The sequence below is a fragment of the Heloderma suspectum genome, chromosome 13, assembly GCF_057233095.1.
Source record: "Heloderma suspectum isolate Gila_16-S chromosome 13, 16-S_ref, whole genome shotgun sequence".
NCBI classification, from domain to species: domain Eukaryota; kingdom Metazoa; phylum Chordata; class Lepidosauria; order Squamata; family Helodermatidae; genus Heloderma; species Heloderma suspectum.
In genome coordinates, this window is record NC_139470.1 from 31630930 (window position 1) to 31651679 (window position 20750).

Consider the following 20750-nt stretch of genomic DNA (forward strand, 5'->3'; position numbering starts at 1 on the left):
AGCCAGCTGTTCTTGGCAGCAGTTGAAGCCAGCACCTGCTCACAGCCTAACCATCACATATGATGGCTTCATTACAAGCATTTAGGCCCAAATGTGAGCGTAGCATCCAAGGTGCAACACAGTATGAGCACCCAGGCCAATTCCTTGGGTGCAAAGAGGAAGGAACGACGCACTCCTTCCTTCCAGTCAATGTTCATGTTGTATTTAATAAAGGTTGTGGCAGCATCTCAGCTAATGTCAGTGTCATGGTCGTCCCCCCTCCCCACCCGCTGCCCGCTCTCTCTAGTGTTGTTGGAATCTTATCTCTGCTGTGAATTCCTTGGGTAAGCCACTCCCAGGCTCCCAGCTACAATAATATTGCGGGGGGGGGGGGGAGGGGGGGATATGACTACTGACCCATTGCCAGGATTTTTTTGGTATGCAGGTGAAGTGCTACAAAATACCTTTAAAAGGAACAAAGGGAGTGAGGGTGTGCAGATGGGTTTCACCTCTTTTTTCTTTCCAAAATCCATGGCTGATAATACAACTTTAAAAGGAAGATTTGAAATCCAGTTGAGTGAGGTTTTCTGTTGAGTGTAACATGAGTTCTGTCTAATTAAACAGACTGTGTAAGGAGAGAAGAAAGATAATGTTGAGGCCTTTTATTCGGTCTCTTCCAGAGGCACAGGCCAAGCCCTAGCAGTGACAAAACACTCTTAATGCTTCCCATCTGTGCCCAAGAAGAGGGCCCCTTTCCCCGCCCATCACGCTGGCTTCCAGACCTTTCTCCACCATCCCCTTTCTGTCTTCTTCTCTCCCACCCACCATATTTGAAGGCAGCACCAGTAATTGCTCTGGAATCCCCGGTATGAGGCAAGAGGGAGGCTCCCACTTCGAGGCAAGCCGGGTTGCGCTCTGCTTCTGCAGGCATGAAGGCATTTGCAGCTGCCCTGCTTGTCCTGGCTACCGTTGCTCTTCTGTCGACAGGTAAGGGTGGTGCTCAAGGAGACCAGAGGCAGCCTGTGCCCCTACAATGGATTATGGGAGCTTCGGCTATTGGGAGGTATAGAAATGAAATAAACAAAAATAAAATAAATTATGCAACCCAGAAGCTTGCTATTTTTGTTTTAAGGGACAAACACCAGCAAGAAAGCTATATCCCCCCCCCCCCGCCAGCAATATCCCACCATGACAAGTCTTCTGCTCTATTTTAATTTTTTAAGGATTATTTCATGTCAATATTTGAATGCTGTGTCCATCACCAGCACTGGAATGCTCATTATGATTATTTCTTCCATGTATGCGACGCTTTACAGAGTGGGGTGAAATCTAGCTCCCTGCTTCAATGGACATACGGTCTACATTTCCACATGGTGAGAAGCCAGGAGGAGGAGAAGCAAAGGGAGCAGAGCAACTGAGAGAGGGGAGGGTGAGGCCAGGGGAATGGGATGAACATGAGCAGAGGCAGTGACAGTGACAGACACCGCTCTGTCTTAGAGCAGATATGCTCCAAGGCCAGCTCTGCAAGGAGGCTTAGAATTACTCCTGGATAAGTGCATTTCGGACTGAGACCTTACGCTTTGTTACAGTGGGAAGGAGTACTGGGGATTGTGGCAAGGGCTTCACAAAAGGGTGAGCGTGGAGGAGGGATCTGAAGGAAGAGAGAGGGGGAAGCACCCTGGGCTTGAAATTGCTCTGTGCCAGTGATGCTGTCCCCGGCCCTCTGTTTGTGCAGGGAAGAAGTTCCGATGGTGCACGCTTTCCGACCTGGAGCAGAGGAAGTGTTCAGAACTATCCAAAGCACTTCTGACCATGTTGCCTCCTGCTACAATCAATGCCTTTGGCAGGGTCTCCTGCATTAGAGCTCACAACACTTACGACTGTATTGAAAAGATTAGAGTGAGTTCCTAGAAATCCCAGAAGTTATACAAACCTTGTGTCCTGTCCTTGCTGGTTGGGGGGGGGGGGATGATTCCTTTGCTGTTAATAGAATTTGAGCTGCTGAAGTGTCTTTGGCAGCTGGACTACCTGATCAGTTGACATAGGGTCTCCCTAGGCCAGTCTGCCATGGACGATGAGAGGTTAAAGGATGTGCCAGATCCTGGGCCAGGTGGGCAAACAAAAGATGGGTTTAAAGAGAAAAGGGGCATTAGAGGCAGCAAACAGCAACACCAGCAAGCTTGCTTTTGTTAGCGTATAAAAAAATAAGACGACTGAAAGTCACTTGCTTTGTAAAAATATAGAGAATGGGGTGTTGTTATCTTGTTCATCATACCCATTCTGAAAACTGGAATTGCAACAAAGGGCTTTTAATCATCGTTAGGAAAGAGTTGTGCCTTTTTTAACTCCCTGCTTAAAAACTAAAATAATTTGAACAATGTGACTAGATATCTATGATTACACTATAATCACAGTATTGATGTCCTATGTTTTTGTGCCCCTGCGATGGCTAGAGTGCCGCAACTGTTCAGTTAAAAGAAGGCAGATCAATGTCTCCTCTTGAGTCTGGAAAACTGGCACATTACAGGCCTGTGTTGTGCAGCAAGAAAGGTGGCGGTTGTCTTTTAATGTACGCTGTGCTTATTTTAGCTATCACAGCACACATTACTTCAGCAGGAGCTTACAACAGCAGCTGTCACACACAGAACAGTAACGCCTGAATGGTAGCGATCAAGCGTTATTTGCATGGCTTAATGTCTGTTAAGGGCAGAAGTGGTGCAGTCCCAGGGGAAATACAGTCATTATTGCAATGGATGTTTGTGCTTCATTCATGAGGGATTACAGCCCATATATTGCTACATCCTTGCTGAATCACTCCTTCATGCTAACCAGATTAAATTATGTCATGATTGGAAGCAGGATGCCAGCCAGGAATTCCAGACAGTGTCAGGAGAAAACTACCTGACCAGAAGGACTGGTATTGAATAGTCTGTCTGTCTGTCTGTCTGTCTGTCTGTCTGTCTGTCTTTCTTTCTTTCTTTCTTTCTTTCTTTCTTTCTTTCTTTCTTTCTTTCTTTCTTTCTAGGTGAATAAAGCAGATGCTGCTTCCTTGGATGCTGGAGATGTGTATTCTGCTGTAAAGCTTTATGGCTTGACTGTGGTGGCAAAAGAGATCTATGTAGAAGGTCAGTTCCCAGGGCTGGTGCACCCAGCAACTGATCAGGGTCCATGGAAATGTGAGGAACTCACCAAGTCTTGGAATCAGCACTATCCCTGATGTGCCCTCTGGCACGTGAGAAAACAGTGGGAGGGGAGATTAAGGAAGTGTCACAAGCCAGGTGCTCTTGAGGAAGGCCAGGAGTGCTTCCAGACAAGGCTTGTATTGGGCAATCATCCTGCCTCATTAATGGAATTTTACCAGAGGTTCAGGTTCACACGTCACACTAACCCATGGTGAGTGGCAAGCTACGCTGTGTAGGTGGCTATGCAAACAACCTACTGTGCTCCTGTCAGACAGTCAGGCAAACAAGCTACACAGAGTAGTTTATTTCACACACCCCTCGCCCCTCCTCCTCCTCCTGTAGTCCTCCCACCCAGCTGGGCAGGTATCCCAGCTTCCTTTGCAGTGAGAATAGGGAGCGCTTTAGAGGAGCAGAGCAGTGGCAGCCACATTTTTGTCTGTTCTTCCTGAGCAACTCTGCAGGCGATCTCCGTAACCCACGCTAGTGCAGCAGACAACACGCTAACCCACCTTAGGTAAAATAACCCTTACTGCAGACCGTGGGTACTCAGGGTGGCTTATTTGAGAGAAATAATCCACCATGTGGGGAGGGGAAACATCCCACAGACAACATGCTAACCCATCACAGGTTGTTCCTGAAAATAAACTGTCATGCATTAGCATGTTGTGTGAACCCAACCAATGCCTTTTCGTTGTTAGTGCTAGGAGCACCCCAGCCAGGTCTCTTGTCTTCCACAAAGCTGCACCTGTTTGTTTCCTACCGGAAGTTGCCTTCATCTATTATAACATTGGGGCAGGGATGGGCAAATGTCAAGGGAGCCAAATGTTGGTGGTAGTTGGGGTCAACGCCAGCAATGGGCGGGGGCCAGAGCCAAGCATGTGTGGGCCGCCCCTTTTCTCTTTCTACCAGCCATTTCTCTCTCACTCTTGCTCTGTCTCTCCTTGCTCAGCGGGCTGCCAGGGAAGGGACAACTTGCCCTTGCTGAAGTCTGTTTCTGAAGTGAGGCTGAGAGCCACATGCAGCCCTGGGGGCACAGGTTGCCCACCCCTGCTCAGGTCACATCCACATCACAAGCACAAGGTGGCTTACATTGCAATCCTGTGCATGTCTCCTCAGAAGTAATTCCCACTGACTTTACGACACTTGCACCCAGATAAGCGTGCGCAGGATTGCAGTCAAACCATCATTCAGACACATGTAGGAAGAAAGCCAGACTATGAAGCACATGGTCTTCGATGTCTATATACTAATGCCCAGAGTATGGGAAACAAACAGAACGAACTTGAACTCTTAATACAGGAGGGAAATTATGACTTGATAGGTATAACTGAGACTTGGTGGGATGACTCTCATGACTGGAATACAGCAGTTGAAGGATATAACTTGTTCAAAAAGAACAGGAGGAACAGAAAGGGAGGCGGGGTTGCACTGTATGTGAAAAATACATATCTCTGCACAGAAATACAGGAGGAGGAGCTTGGTAGCCCCATCGAGAGCATCTGGGTTGAAATAAATGGAGCAAAGAATAAAAGGAACCTGGTGGTCGGAGTCTACTACCGGCCACCCAATCAAGGAGAAGCCAAGGATGAAACTTTTGAAAAGCAAATAGCCAATGTTTTAAGGAAGCATGATATAGTAGTAATGGGGGACTTCAATTTCCCCGATATTTGTTGGGAGACAAATTCTGCAAAACATGGCCCCTCCAGGAAATTCCTGACTTGTGTGGCGGATAACTTCCTCCTACAGAAAGTAGAGGAAGGAACTAGAGGATCGGCTATCCTTGACTTGATCCTAACCAACAGAGATGACTTAGTGGATAAAGTAGCAGTTACAGGAACTCTGGGGGAAAGCGACCATGTTGTACTTGAGTTCTTGGTTCTAAGGGAAGCAAAAGCCGAGTGTACTCAAACGCGTACCCTGGATTTTAGGAAAGCTGATTTTAATAAACTCAGAACAATGATCAGTAAGGTCCCATGGCAAACAATGCTAGCGAGAAAAGGAGTCCAAGATGGGTGGGAACTTTTAAAAAAGGAAATTCTCAAGGCACAATCACAAACAATTCCAACAAGAAGAAAAGGTGGAAGACAACAGAAGAAGCCAATGTGGCTTCACAAAAAGCTTAGGGATGACCTGAAAACAAAAAAGGACACATATAGGAAGTGGAAAGAAGGCCAAGTAACAAAGGAAGAGTACAGGCAGGTAGCACAGAATTGCAGGGATGGCGTCAGGAAGGCTAAAGCGGAGAACGAGGTGAGGTTAGCAAGGGATGCTAAAAACAACAAAAAGGCTTTCTTCAGCTACGTGCATAGTAAAAGGCAGAGGAAAGAAATGGTTGTTCAGCTATTAAATAAGGATGGCAAAATGATAACAGATGACAAAGAAAAGGCAGAGGTGCTCAATTCCTACTTTGGCTCAGTCTTCTCCCAAAAGAGGGTCTATGACCCCCCTGGCAAAGGCGAAGTACAGGCTGAAGGGGCAGGATTGCAGCTTGAGATCGACAGGCATATGGTCAAGGAACACCTAATTACTTTGAATGAGTTCAAATCTCCAGGGCCAGATGAACTGCACCCTAGAGTCATAAAGGAAGTGGCAGAAGAACTCTCAGAACCGCTGTCTATTCTCTTTGAGAAATCATGGAGGACCGGGGGAGTGCCAGATGACTGGAGGAGGGCTAACGTTGTCCCTATCTTCAAAAAGGGTAAAAAGGAGGAACCTGGGAACTACAGACCAGTCAGTCTGACATCAATCCCTGGGAAAATTCTGGAGCAGATGATAAAGCAATCCATCTGGAAGCACCTTGACAACAATGCCGTGATTACTCGAAGCCAACATGGATTTGTCAAAAACAAGTCCTGCCAGACAAATCTGATCTCATTTTTTGATCAAGTCACCTCCCTTGTAGACCGTGGGAATGCTGTAGACATCATATACCTCGACTTCAGCAAAGCTTTCGACAAAGTGCCCCATGATATCCTGATGAGCAAACTTGCTCGAAGTGGGCTAGATGAAACAACGATCATGTGGATCCACAGTTGGCTACAGAATCGGACTCAAAGAGTGCTTATCAATGGGACCTTCTCAAGCTGGGGAGAGGTAACGAGTGGGGTACCGCAGGGCTCAGTCCTGGGCCCAGTGCTCTTCAACATCTTTATGAATGACTTGGAGGAGGAGGTGCAGGGAATGCTGATCAAATTTGCAGATGACACAAAATTGGGAGGGATAGCTAATACTTTGGAAGACAGAAACAAAATTCAAAGTGATCTGGATAGACTGGAGTGCTGGGCAGAAAACAACAGAATGGCATTTAATAGGGACAAATGCCAAGTTCTGCACCTAGGAAAAAGAAACCAAAGGCACAGTTACAAGATGGGGGATACGTGGCTCAACCACACTACGAGCGAGAAGGATCTTGGAATTGTCGTCGATCACAAGCTGAATATGAGCCAACAATGTGATGTGGCTGCAAAAAAGGCAAATGCTATTTTGGGCTGCATTAATAGAAGCATCGCTTCCAAATCCCGGGAAGTACTAGTTCCCCTCTACTCAGCACTGGTTAGGCCTCATCTGGAGTACTGTGTCCAGTTCTGGGCACCACACTTTAAGAAGGATGCAGACAAGCTGGAGAGGGTTCAAAGGAGGGCAACAAAGATGATCAGGGGACTGGAAACAAAGCCCTGTGAAGAGAGACTGAAAGAACTGGGCATGTTTAGCCTTGAGAAGAGAAGACTGAGGGGAGATATGATAGCACTCTTCAAGTACTTGAAAGGTTGTCACAGAGAAGAAGGCCAGGATCTCTTCTTGATCATCCCAGAGTGCAGGACACGGAATAATGGGCTCAAGTTACAGGAAGCCAGATTCCGGCTGAACATCAGGAAAAACTTCCTGAGTGTCAGAGCAATACGGCAATGGAACCAATGACGTAGGGAGGTGGTGGGCTCTCCCACACTGGAGGCCTTTAAGACGAGGCTGGACAGCCATTTGTCAGGGATGCTCTGACTTGGATTCCTGCATTGAGCAGGGGGTTGGACTCGATGGCCTTGTAGGCCCCTTCCAACCCTACTATTCTATGATTCTATGATTCATTCCCTCTCCACAGGGAACCATGGGAAGCATGGGCCTGTGCGGGAGGGCTTGGTAGTCTGTACCAAGATTTTTCAGCACCCTCACCAAACTACAGTTCCCAAGATCCTTTGGGCAAAACCATAATGTTTAAACTGGTATAACCCAACGTACAGATATGCTTCAAGTGTCATATAACATGATGAGATTGGGGAAATAACAAGTCTCGGTTTGAATTTAAAACTAAGGAAGGAAGATGACATGTTTCAAAACTGCTTTCAGATCATGTTTCTTAGATATAAGAAGCATATATTTAAGTGGAATACTCTCATATTGGTATTCCAACTCCTTCCAGAGGTAAAGGGATCCATTCCACTCTATACCATTCTGTGATGTATTAAGTTTTGAGGTGCAATTATATCCATTTGGGGAAGACCAGGTATGTAACCTACCTGTAAATTTTAAATACCTTCACTCTGAACTTCCTGTAACCCAATTTTTACCCCTATGATGGACATTTTACAGCTCCACTTACAGCAGATTTTTTTCCCCAGGAAGAGAAGGAATAGATTTAATACCTGGCTGGGCCTCTGACTTGCTGTGAGGCCCCAGGCAAATTATGTAATCTGAGCACTGCTATTAACTTCCATGTTAAAACACACACCTGGCAAATGCAGGTCTGACCAGCGGTGCAGTGGAGCTGGAAGCCCGGGCTCCCAGGGGCACAAGGCCAGCACTCGTGGATCAACAGGGACACTGCCAGCCCCCCAGAATTCCCCATTCCCCCTGAGCTTAGCTGCAATCCTCACAGTCGCTGGAGGGAAGTGAATTTTCACCATTACTGTTGTTCCTTATTGCAATGCAAAGTCTTTCGGGGTGGCTTGGTCTGGAAAGACCCATTAGCTTCGCAGAAGACTTGCTCTTGGTGAAGGTGAAAACGGCCCAAACGCAGCTTGGCGACTGTCACAATGGGTGGCTGCACGTCAACATTGACCACTACACTACTGTATCTGACAAATGCACAAAGTCTCGCTTTCCTCATGCCTGTTAAATAACTGTGGGATAAAAAGGGTTTGGATGTTGACAGTATATTTTCTTTGCCTGTTCTACTGTTTCCAAGAAGCTTCTGTTCACACAGAGATCTCTCAGTGTACTTACTAAAGGGCTTCCTGCAACTTCTCCTCCTTCCCCTGCCTGTTTCACAGGTAACTGTGTGTTTGCCATAGCTGTTGCCAGACAAGGAACACTGAATATCCAAAGCCTAAAAGGAACCCGTAGTTGCCATAATGGAGCCCGGTGGACCTCAGGTTGGAATATCCCTTTGGGCTTCCTTTTGGCTAGGAATGACCTGTTATGGAATGAAGATCAACCCCTCAGCCATGGTGAGTGAGCAGTGACAGACCGGGTGCCCGCCGGGTCAAGGACCTGCCTGTGAGAATGTGAAAGGCGCAACATGAATAGCACCTGCTATCAGAGCTAATAAGCTCCATCCCACTGGTTTCAGTAGGGGAGTTTGAAGTTTGCCATTGAAACGAACAGGACACCAACTCTTAACATTGGCCTCTTACATTTTGGTACATTTCACAGAACACACATTGCATGAACACACACACTCCTTGTGATAATTTGACTTCAAAAACTCTGTGAATAGGGTTATAATTTCATAATTCCACATGTGAGACAAATATGTGTTAAACATTCACACAATATATATTATCTTGCCCACAAAATGTAATGTGAGAACAGTTCATAACTGAGTCAGGTTTCCCGATTCTATTTTGCCTAGGGCTGCAATCCTATATACACCTAGGAGTAAGTCCCATTGAACTAACAATAACTTTACTTCTGAGTAGATATTTATGGAATTACACTGTAAGGCTGCAATGCTGTGCACACTTACGTGGGAGTAAGTCCCGTTGAACCAAGTGGGACAATTCCAAGCAAACATGCACAGGTTGCTCTGTCATTGCTCTTAATTCTTGGGGTAAGAAGAGGTTCCCTGTTAACTCAGCCATGCATCTCCTCTTCTTTCTGAAGTGATCAGTGGTTATTTCAATGCCAGCTGCATCCCTGGCACTGGAGTTACCTCCTCTCAGCTGTGTGCTCTCTGCCAAGGACAGAAATCATACATCCGGGACAAGAACCACTTCTGTGAGACCAGCAGCAGCGAACCCTTCTACGGCTCAGAGGGAGCCTTCAGGTGGCCTGGCCCTCGCTCGCGCACTTTGGAGTGGTGGGACCGTGGTGGGCTGGGGGGAGCAGCCTTCGTACTCATGCCATTTTGATCTGTGTGCAGATGCTTGAGGAGCGGGGCGGCAGACGTGGCTTTTCTGGACCACCTCACGATCATGAATGCCACAGGTGAGTGAACTCTGGACCAGGGACTTGCTCTGCCTTCCACAGTGGAGAAAGCTGGGCAGCCCAGGCTGATGCTTCATGCTGCTCTCTTCTCTGAGGGGTGGCAAGAAGTTCCAGGGGCACCGTGCTCACCCAGGTTTGGTTTCCTTTGGAAGGAGATAGGAGGGTTATTGGAGACTTAAGACATTTTTTAATATTTGAGTTTATTTAAAATATACATGTTGAGCACAGGTGGAGGCAGGCAGCTTCAGCACTCCAAGACCAAATCACTTCCCCATCTCCAGAAAGAGGCAGCCCCCAAAGGGCACTGTCCTGAGCACAAAAGAGCCCCTGCCCCCACTCAAACACTGCTGTCTCTTGTGTTTCTCTCCCCCTCTCTCTCTTGCACACACACCACACACACACACACACCCCTACCTGGTTACCTACATCCTCCATAACTTGAGGTGGTGGTGAAAAGAGAAAAAACACCATTGCCAAACTGGCTTTCACCTTCCTAAAGTGCCTCCAGCTATTTCCTGGTCATTGTGGGCCTGTCATTTCTTTAAGAAAAGAAGAGCCTGGCAACTTTGCCAGTGACTATAAAGATGGTTTATAGTCAGTGACTACATGACTCTGGGCATCTCTACACCAGCCTAAAATCTTGCATTTCAAACGGGGCTTTCTGCTTCCATTTTAAAAGCAGGATCACAATTATTCCCTTTTTCACCTGCTTCCTTTCCCCCTCCTTCTCCCCTGAGTCTGCCATTATCTTTCATTGATCTCACTCCTCTTCTTGCCACTTTTCCTCTTTTCATGGAGGGAATGCAAGCGGAACACAATGGGCATTTAGCTCATTATCTGCAATCTGTTTAGAAATGGAAGAAAGGGCATTTAGTTCAGGAGATGCCTTGGAGGTTCACGGCGTCATGTAAAGAGCTGGCAAACTTCCGTGAAGTAGTGATCTCAATCGCAGGATAAAAGCTCTGTGTGAAGAAAGCCTCCATTAACCTTCCCCTGTACAAATCCCAATTTCACAACACCTGCTAAGTAGTCCCCCAAGTACTAGATCAGGCAGTCCTTGGCGATCCCTTGCTGCTGTCTCCAGAGAGCCCTGAAGACCATTGTGACCATTTCGGCATTGTGACCAAAAGCTCAGATCCCCGCCACCAGTTATTGGGAAAAGGCAGCCTGTTCTCTCCCGCCCCACCCAGGAGGGCTGTTGAGGAGGGCTCAGCAACCTGCTCTGTCCTGGCAGCTAAGACAGTGAGGATCCATCCTTCTCTGTCCACAGCCACTTTGCTGAGTCACAGTGGCTCTTGCTCCAGCTTCTCTGAACACCGGCCCTTTTTTCTTTTTAAGAGTCAGAACAAGAAGACTATGAGCTGCTGTGTCCTGATGGGTCCACAGCGCCCTTGTCCTCCTATGCTACCTGCAACCTGGGCCGTGGGCCAGGACGGGCTGTTGTCACACGTCACAACTTCCAGAAGAGTACCAGGAAATTCCTCACCATCATCCAGGTACTTCTTGGCCGAGAGGTGTGCAAACGCTGAGCAGAATGGCCGGGTGCGGGTCAGCGGCCTCCTCATTCACTCGAGTGCTGTTGAGGTGGTCAAAGTGCTGCTCCCTCTAAAGAAGGGTCCCGGCCCAGGCAAAGGAGAGGGCAGGGAGAAGAGCCCTCACCAGCCCGTGCCACTGGTGACATGCTCCTTGTGCCTGAGCAGGAGGCCTTTGACCGTGCAGTTCAGCCAGGAACAGTTCTGCCCCCTCATCTGCTCTTTGTGGGGATGACACCACCCCGTGCCCAGTGCAAGGGAAAGGCATTTGGTCCAGCTGATGTCCGGCTGCTTGGGTGTTGGAACTGAGGCTCGAGTTCCGGCACCCCCTTCAATAGCAGGGTGCTTCCCCCGCGTTGTGAGTGTGTACGTGCTTATAGGGGATCTCCAGAACCTCTGGCGCGACACTCTCAGGTTCTCCTTCCTTGGTTGTACTATTCAACAGATTTTGTAGGATGTTTGTGCTGTTGCAATCACACCCCTGTCCAGGTGTCCTCTCTTCCCCTTGGGGAAAGGCAGTGTCTGCTCTGTGGTGCAATGAGTCTGCTCCCAGCTGAAGGTGTCAGCTAAATAATGTTTACAAAAAAGATGCTGAAATAATCATGATGTTTGGAAGGATGTGAATGTTAATTAAGAAGAAATATGGCTTTGGGTGGTTCAAGAGGGAGTGAATCCTGGCAGATAATTAAAAACAAAGGGTTCTTTGAGATGGCTCTGGAGCAAAAGAGTCTTATTAACTGTACAGGAGAGTCTGCAAGTGGAGACCCAACAAGGAATTGCAAGGGGAAGGGAGGGCAGGGGGAGAAAGGGACTGGGCCTCCCTTTCCGGACCTCTGACTGTTGCCCTCTGTGTCTCCTCCTCATTACATTTCCCCCGCCCCTTCTCTCCTCTTCTGTTTGGGCTGGAGGGAAATGAGTGCCCAGCTACTGGAAGGTGTTGCTGACCAGCCTCCTTCGGTGGCCCATCATTTCCTTCCCCAGCCCAAACGCAGGAGGTGTGTTTTTTTTGGGGGGGGGATTCTTATGGCTCCAGCAGCTACTCTTTGCTCTCAAAGCAATTGTGGCCATTCGCCTGGTGCTCCAGGGAGCTGGTGGGCAGGAAAGCACTGAGCAGGTGGCTGCCCCTTTCCAAGAGTTCCCCAGAAGCAAGGGGGGCCTGCCTGCTGCAGTGAGCCCCCACAGTTCCTTCGCAAGGAGAGCTTTGGAGACTGCAGGTGGTGGGGGCTGACACCAGTCTTGCCCCCCCCCCCCCGCCGGCCGGGCTAGCACCTGTGTGCTGCCCTTCACCACAGAGGACACACCATGGCTTGGAGACCGGGTGTGTGGGCAACGTGGCACAAGCCCCAACCTTTTGGATCCATAGTTCTGGTGCAGGGATGGTTCAAGCATCATGAATCCTGTTTACTCAGATGACCACCGGATGCCAGCTACATTCGGCTCTGTATTTTGGACCAGGCATTGTCCAGTGTGAATATGATCCTATGGTGTACTAGACACCATGCAGAGCACCATCCCTGATGTGGCAGGAAGCAGAGAAAACTCTGCAACAAATACTTTGACAATTGGAACGGAGACCTGGCACAGGGCTCACAGCAACATAGCCACACAAGGGTTGGTTGGTTTGTTTTCTCCAGTGCCAGGAACGAGCCCTGAAACATATGAACTGACAGGAAAGTACTTCTGGGCATGTGCGGTTTTTTCTCCTCACCCTGAGGAACTCCAGCCAATCTCAGCTTAGAGAGCAGCATTTCCAGGGTGCTCTGCTCTCACTGATGAAGCACTTGCTGGGGCCAATGGCTCTTCTGCCCCTTGCAGGCGCCTCCACAGCAATGTCACCTGATTGCTCATCAGTGCACAGCCAACAGACACCCTCCCTGCCGACGCAGCCTGAGATGATCATCTGGCAATACCTTGCATGACGCCCACTCCTTTCAAAGGACAGGAGAACCTGATGATGGATTATTGAAAATTTGCCTGAGGCTCTGCCCCATCGCCTGGTGTGGTGACCACCTCTGCTGGGTTATGTAGTACTAACTAAACCTTGTCCTTGTCCTTAGCACCTCTTTGGAAAGAAGGGAAAGGAAAAGGCCAGGTTTGAGCTCTTTGCATCCGCCCCGTTCAGAGGAAAGGACCTGCTGTTCCAGGACGCAACTCACCACTTGCAATTGATTGAGGAGGAGGCCAAGATCAGCCATGTCCTTGGCCTGGATTATGTTGCTCTCCTGCAGAGTTTGGGCCATGAAGGTGAGAATGCACACTCCCAAGAGGCCAGGGGAAAGGGGAAGAGGCCCTAATGAGCACAGCTCAATGAGTGCGTGATGCAAATTGTCCTCCCTCTTGTGAAAATTACCTCTCCTATTGCCTCAGGGAGCTCCCTCTCTAACAGTCTGGTACGCTGGTGTTGTATCAGCGACGCTGAACTCCATAAATGTGAGGAGTGGGCTCTGCATGTCAGGTCTGATCCACTGGTCTGTATCCAAGCAGACTCCATGATCGACTGCATTGAGCTAATCAAGGTGAGTGCACGCAACCTGGGAACTGGAACTGGCTATGTGTGCATTGCATGCGCTGCGTTTTAAATTAACAAAAAAGAACTAAATTATTTCAGTCTGTCTCAAGAGTTGATGCTTCGTCCAAAACCTTAGCCAATTTTTGAGCCTCCTCAATTGTCTTAATTACTATTCACTTTTTAATTTTAACGAAAACATTAAATCAAAATGTTTAATCAGAAAGGTAATCCCCAGCTATATGTTACAAATTTGGCCTTTGCTGAGTATTTTCACACTACAGCCTTTGGCTGCCAGTTAACTACCCATAGCTGATCAATACACTCAGCAAAGGCCAAATCAGATAAAGCATACACCAAAAATTGTTTTAGGTGGATTCAATTTTGTTATTGTACTTACAAGAATTAGTAAAGAAAAATAATTTGATCAATTTTTCTTTATTTTATTAGAAATCTACTAGTGACATCACATCAAAATATAACTTGCATAAAATAAAATTAAAACATCGCTTGTTGTTAAACAGAGCATTTCTAAAGCTCTTAATAGCATAACAGGAAATAGAATGTCCTAAACATTTAGTGTTCCTAGACTTTTAGGAGCTTTCTATATGAGGTTTTTGTCCTGCGATTGAGATTGTTCACTCATGGAAGTTTGCAGGTCCTTTACATGACATCATCAGCCTCCAGAGCCTCTCCCGTTTCTTCTGACCTTTATCGCATTTTCTTAAGATCAGAGATAATGAACTATTAAAATACAGCATGTTGAATTTCTCTGTGAAAACAGGGAGTTGTGCAATAATAGGAGCTATACCACAGCGCCATCTAGTGGTTGTATAATGAAACATATAGAACTCCCAGATAACAGGGGAAAGGGGCAGGGGTGGAGGGAAGCACATGTAAAGGGCTGAGCTTAATCCCACAAAGAATCCAGAAGCAGAAGCCCCGGTAAAATTCCGGAATAAGAAGCCTCTGTGTGGAGAAGCCCTTAGTCCTAATAGCTTAAAAAGGAGAGATCTCATTCTTAGTTCCCCATTCAGTACTGAATAGGCTATTCAGCTGACAGGTACACAGGCCTGGTGAGATTCCCATCAGTAATTCCTGCATTCTAAAATCAGCACATATTTATACCTTTTTGTGTAGAAATTACCTCATGGGTAATATTATCTACTGTCCCATAAACTAGGGTTTACAGTCTTAACCTTATTGTTATTAAACATTCCCCCCAAATTAAAACATCCAAAGAAGGCTTACACATATACCTTTTAGGCCAGATTCAGATTCAATTCTGAATCAGACCATTGAGAAGATAACTTGAGTGCCATTTTTGGTAGAAATCAAATAAATACATACATCAAATATACTTACATAAATTCCTTACTCAAAATTTGCTAATTCCAGATCATCTTGACAACTATTTTTATGCCAGTTACCCAGAATTAATTGTGACCCTGTGTGTGTTTTTCTATATCTTCTCTTTAATACAATTACTACTTTTTACTTATTTACATATTTGTCATTAAATAAGATATCTTACATTGTTTTAACGGAGGTGGGGTAGCATTTTCTTAATTGCCTTCCCAGCAAGTCCAATAAAGCAAAATTAACTGTCTCCTAAAAATCCAGGACATATAGCGAGTACTTTTTTGTCTTTTATGTTAAATATGGACATTTTCTTTGTTTCGCCAAAGTTTCCTGATCTATGGGCCGATCTAAATGGAAATGGTTTGTGAAGTGTTTTGGACAAAATCTGCATTTTCACAGAATCGAATTAGCTCTTTCCACGATTCACACAGTGCTGTATTCCTCTGCTTTTGTGGTGTGTTTGGGAACTGAAGCCGCATTCGTTAGGGTGCAGTGAGCAAGCAGAAATGAACATCATCAATTGCGTAGGTGTGGGGCAGCCAATGAGCACAGGTTTGCTCCCTCTCCCTTCCTCCCTCACATGTTCAACGAAGTGCATTGGAGGACTTGTTTACGAGTAGACGCTCATGACAAACTCCACATACCCCACAGACACACACACATTTATGAGGTGAGCAGGCAGGCAGGTAGCTGTTGCCACCACCACCTGGAGGCTGAGCAGAATGAGTCAGAGCGCAAGAGGCACTGAGAGATTTGAAGCTTCATTTTCGAAGTTTAGAAAATTTGAAAATTCGAAGATTTGAGGCTTCAAATCTTTGAAGATTCAAAAATTTGAAGATTTGAAGCTTCGAAGATCATGCCTGAATTGGGGGGGGGGGGAATTGTGGAGAAGCCACGATTCTTCGAAGATAACGCCTTAATTTTAAAAAAATCCGAAGCGGGGGATGGGAGGGGATAAAACTTAGTCTCATTTGAAGGGATAGAACAACCCCCTGCTCAATGCAGGAAGCCTGATTCCCAGGCGGTCGCCCATCCAACTACTGACCGGGGCTGACCCTGCTTAGCTTCTGAGATCAGACAAGTGTGCACACATCCAGCCCTTTGCTTGTTGCTGAGGAGACATTGAGTGCTGAGGAAGCTATGTGATCAGTAGCTGGAAGATGACATGGGGCCGTCGAGAGCTGTGATTGGACAGGAGGGAAATACGAATACCACCATATATGGACAGGCAGGGGAGGGGACTACAACCAGATATGGTAGCGAAGGCAGAAAATCAGAGCACATTAAGGGGAAATACCGGGATATCAGGGTATTGAAAGCGGGATCACGGAAGCGGGAAATTCCGGTTCCATTTCGAGGGGGGCACTGCATAGTGTGAAAGACAGGTGGTGAAATCTCATTGGAAGCGAAAAAACCAATACGTGTAGATCGGCCCAAAATGAGTTTGAAAAAAAACTGGATTTAGGGAAAGAAATTCCAGGATACTACGGAGAGCAGCATGCATCATCTGACACTATCGACTTGGGGGTGGAGTAGAGCCAGAGTAAAAGCCCCATGTAGATTGGGCCCATGTCATTTAAAACCAATACTTCATTTCCAGCAATTATTAATTTGTTACTTCTCCAAATTTTAGTTAAAATGGCATCCTTAATCCACAAAGTCAAGAAGGTCATGAAAAACCATAGGGGATAGAATGTAACTTCTTAATGTGAGTTTAAGGATCACCCAGTTCCACCCTGTTCCCACCTCAGGGTGATGACGGCTGCAAAAGGCAGGAACTCACAACTTGCAGGAGAGGGTGGCTTTCCTAAAAAAGGCAGACATCAAGCTGCTAACTGGGCACTTTTTCCTTGTGGCAGAACAACGAGGCAGATGTCGTTACGCTGGATGCCACGCACGCCTACTTTGCAGACACGTGCGCGCTGGTTCCTGTTGCTGCAGAATGTTACAGTGAGTGTTCTTTCTTTAATGATCTTTTTCTTGATTTTCATAAGAGTTACAATAAAACAGTAAAAATGAAACAATGGGAAGCAAGTGGTTCCAAGAGCAGCCCAAACCAGCAGCTTGATCCCTTTCTGAGGGGATCAAGCCTGCCAAACTTCAGGAAGATGGCCGCAGGGGCTTTCCAGGAACAGCCAGAAACAAGCTGCTTCCAGGGCAGGGCAGGGCAGGGCAGCAGAGGTCGCAGAAGCTCCTGTCTTGATCCAGAAACAAGTTTTCCCATTGTTTCTGGGGTTGCTTTCGGAATCGCTCGCTTTCTGCTGTGCGTGCTGTGGGTCCCGCTTCTGCAACAGATCAAGTGACTGTGCAAGAGCAGTATTGGCTACTGACCAGTAATATAACACAGACCATGACAAGGGCACAATGACACCAATAGCAATAAGAAAACTCTAGGAGGTAGGAAAAAAGGGATATCCTGGAGCAGCTGTGAAATTATATGAGAATTCTTGAACATGTGACGAGAATGTCTCATAAGGTTTAGCAATATACTGACAGGTGGTATGAAGTATTGGCATAGGCTATGAATGGGTATTAAATGTGCGCACTGATTCCCCACTTTAACTCAGGCCCTGCTTTGGTGCTTCAGAAAATGATCTGTTCTGCTCAGACTGATTCAGAGTTAGTCAGCTTTGACTTGATGCTGAACTTGAATCAAGGTTTGGAGAACAAAGGCTTTGTGCTTCCAATTGACCATCATGGGAAGTTAAAAATGGAAACATCTTTTTTTTTCTTGGTCAGATCTGGATGACAGTTGCAGGCATAATCGTCCCATAGCCTGCAAAGTATCCCCTTAGGGTTACAATGTCACCAAAACAGGTGCAGGGGCTTTCATGCTACATGTCTTTTATATTTTGATTTTTTTTTTAAGGGAACTGCTAACTTTTTTTATTTCTTGGCAGAACTGGATGCAAATTTCAGGGATAGTTGTGAACATCTGAGAGGACCAAGCCTGCCAAATTTCAGAATGACAGGGACAGAGGTGGGGGTGGGGGGTGCAAGAGCAGCCTTGACATTTTGAAGGTCTCCAAAATAGGATCTACTTATCACCCTATGTTCCTTGTGGACCATTGCTCTGAAAAATAGAGGCAGCCCAGAGGTGTCAGTAAGCATGAAACCTGCAAAGGTTTAGAAGAATAGGTGCAGTGGTTCATGCAACAAGAATGTTCTCAAATTTGGGGGAGGTGAGTGATTAGCTTCACCCCCCTCCCCCATGGTTTTTGGTCAGTTTATATGACTTCATATAGAGGTTTCCCCAGTTAAGAAACCTAGAAAGTTTCAGAAGGATAGGTGCAGGGGCTGGGGAGATGCTTCAAACCAGTCTGAATCTTTTTCATAGTGAAGTGTAGTGGCATTGGAAGAATGGTCATCTCATGGTCCCATCCTTGCCCTCCCCCAAAACACAGTGATTGGAGCCCACATAAAACATGCCCTAGGATTAGAAGATGTACCTGTCAGTCACTCAACCACACTTCCTCCCTCCCTCTGCAGCATTTAGCGAAACAAAAACAAAAGACACTATTTGGAGACATTAACTCTGCAGGCATGTACTGTATCTGATATCCAAGTCAGTAATGAAGCTTAGTTGCGAAGCGCCTTTGGTTGGTCCACCAAAGTGGTCCAACTCTGCTTGGGGTTTGGCCTTGAATATATTGCATGTACCTAAAGGATATCAAGTCTCAATAAAACTGTCAGCCCGTTGAGAGATGGATTTGTTTCATGACTTGTCTATTAAACCTAATTTCCAGAATTCGAGTGAGCTTTCCATACTGTGTCATGCCATTACAGGAAATTAGTGCTATGTTTAAAAACCACCATTGTGAAACATCCCACTAATGTCCACTCCACAGCAGAACTCCAACAAAGGGGCTAATTTCTAAGGCCTCAAAGCTAATTTGCAAACCTTTGCATCCTGGAGTAGCCACTTGAAACGTCAATGTGTGTCTGCCACAGGATTAAACTTTCTGTATGCTGCCATTAGGGATGGGAGAAAAATTCATTTGGTTCACAATTTAATGCAAACTTACCTAATTTCACACTTTTGAACCAATACACAAACTGAAATTCAGTCATCCTCTGCAAATTGCAATTTTCTGAATTTTGTAATGGAGTTCTCCAAATTAAAAAAAAGTATATATTAGTAAAAGCTGCACACAGACATGTGTATATTAGTGGAAATAACATTCAAAAATGCGTTATATTAAGAAAATTGTTTGCAAAAAAATTGTATCTTAGTCAAATGTTCATACAAAAGTGCATGTATTAGGACAAGTGTGGGGAACCTCTGGCCCCCAGGTCCCAATCTGCCCCCCCAGGGTTCCCCAAAAGCCCCCCCTTCCCCTCACCCACCCACCCTTGTGGGCTTCCCAGCTTTTGTGCAGTTTTTTCCCCATTTGAAAAGGTTGAAGTGCCTCTCCAAAGGCTCAGTGATGGGCAGGGAGAGCTTGACGCTAAACTAGGCTGGTCTTCTTTGCATTTCTGGCCCAGCCTTTGCCTTTGGCCCCTCTCACCACTGGAATGAGGCCCCCGAGAACGTCTCTGAAATTGAATTTGCTCCTTGGGTTGAAAGAAGCTCTTCACTCCTGTATTAAAAGAAATGTACATAGAAATGTATTCAAATTTTAATGTGAATGTTTAAAAAAAAATCTCAAAAGTTTGGGTGGAACGAAATTTAAGACTGGAAAAATGAGCAACTGAAATCGACAAATTCATCCATTCCTCTATCAATATACAACACCACATGTAAGTATTCAGTGGCATGCAGAGTGGTTAATCTGGTGTATGGTGGGGGTGTATGCATCAGTCTGTTTGCCTTCCTTTTCAGAAGGAAGTTCAACAGAGGGCTTGAAGCCCATTTGGGTGACCCTTATGAGCATGTGCATCACACCAACACTCAGCACCTGATGACTGGCAGATGAATATTAGAGTTAGCAGGATGGTACTATTAGAGGTGACATCCCAGTTCTCTCTGTGGTGCCTGATCGATGATTGCTGCTTTCCATGTGCCAGGTCTCGAAAGACGTTGCAGCTGCTGAGTGATAAGCATGCATGGATGAAGAATGAGCCTTTCATCTTTTTCTATGCAGATGTCTTCTTGGATTGTTTAAAATGTATGTCTTTGTTATGACTTTGGGGAAAGCTGAACTAGAAGAACCAATCTGGCACCCTCCAGATGGGTTGGACTACAACTTCCACTGTCCCCAGCCAGGATGTCTGTGAATTATGGGAGTGGGTAGTCCAACCCATCTAGAGGGTGCTAAGTTGGGGAAGGCTGTTTAGTAACTACATGTCCCTGGAGGTCACAGTGGACTTGTAATGGGCCAAGTGGTGGAACAGATGGATGTGGGGAGATGGCCTGAAGTCTCCCTCCTGTGGTCAGGTCTCCCACATGCGATTCCCTATAAGAGGAAACTCATGAGCATCATGAGATCCTGGCTTCTAGAGGAATTCCCCCATCAAAAAGGGAAGCTGGTAGCTCCTGCACATGATAGAGAAGGGCATTTCCTTGTGGCGGACATATGACTTGGCGTCATTAGACCATCTTCCTTTCCTGGGTTAAATACGAGGTTCAGTACTCAGCACCTGCGGAATAGCATCATGCACCAGTCCTCTGCTCCTGCTGTCACTATCAAAATGTCACTTCTTTATGCCACTCTTGCACAGCGGAAGAATGCGCTCCAGCCAAAAGAGCAGAGGGGGCAGAGAAGCAGGCCCCCCCCACGGGTAAGTGGAGTTACCCTCTGAGAAGAGTGGGGCTGGGAGGTGGAAATC

At 46.5% G+C, this 20750-nt stretch overlaps 2 protein-coding genes across 2 annotated transcripts in view; one reads left to right on the forward strand and one right to left on the reverse strand.

Moving 5' to 3' along the window:
• Positions 1 to 908: 908 nt before the first annotated feature.
• Positions 909 to 20750, forward strand: part of LOC146336322 (serotransferrin-1-like) — a 44253-nt gene continuing 24411 nt past the window's right edge. The window contains exons 1-11 of the mRNA XM_084819907.1: positions 909 to 966; positions 1715 to 1878; positions 3005 to 3104; positions 8426 to 8602; positions 9258 to 9420; positions 9517 to 9581; positions 10920 to 11077; positions 13171 to 13357; positions 13481 to 13629; positions 16841 to 16931; positions 20643 to 20702. Of these exons, the coding sequence (XP_084676033.1) occupies positions 909 to 966; positions 1715 to 1878; positions 3005 to 3104; positions 8426 to 8602; positions 9258 to 9420; positions 9517 to 9581; positions 10920 to 11077; positions 13171 to 13357; positions 13481 to 13629; positions 16841 to 16931; positions 20643 to 20702 (1372 nt within the window). The remainder of the gene's footprint in view (positions 967 to 1714; positions 1879 to 3004; positions 3105 to 8425; positions 8603 to 9257; positions 9421 to 9516; positions 9582 to 10919; positions 11078 to 13170; positions 13358 to 13480; positions 13630 to 16840; positions 16932 to 20642; positions 20703 to 20750) is intronic.
• The window catches only part of PRR14L (proline rich 14 like), a 56086-nt gene continuing 54317 nt past the window's right edge, over positions 18982 to 20750 (reverse strand). Inside the window, exon 13 of the transcript XR_014785750.1 lies at positions 18982 to 19561. The gene's annotated coding sequence lies outside the window, so the exon portion shown is untranslated. The remainder of the gene's footprint in view (positions 19562 to 20750) is intronic.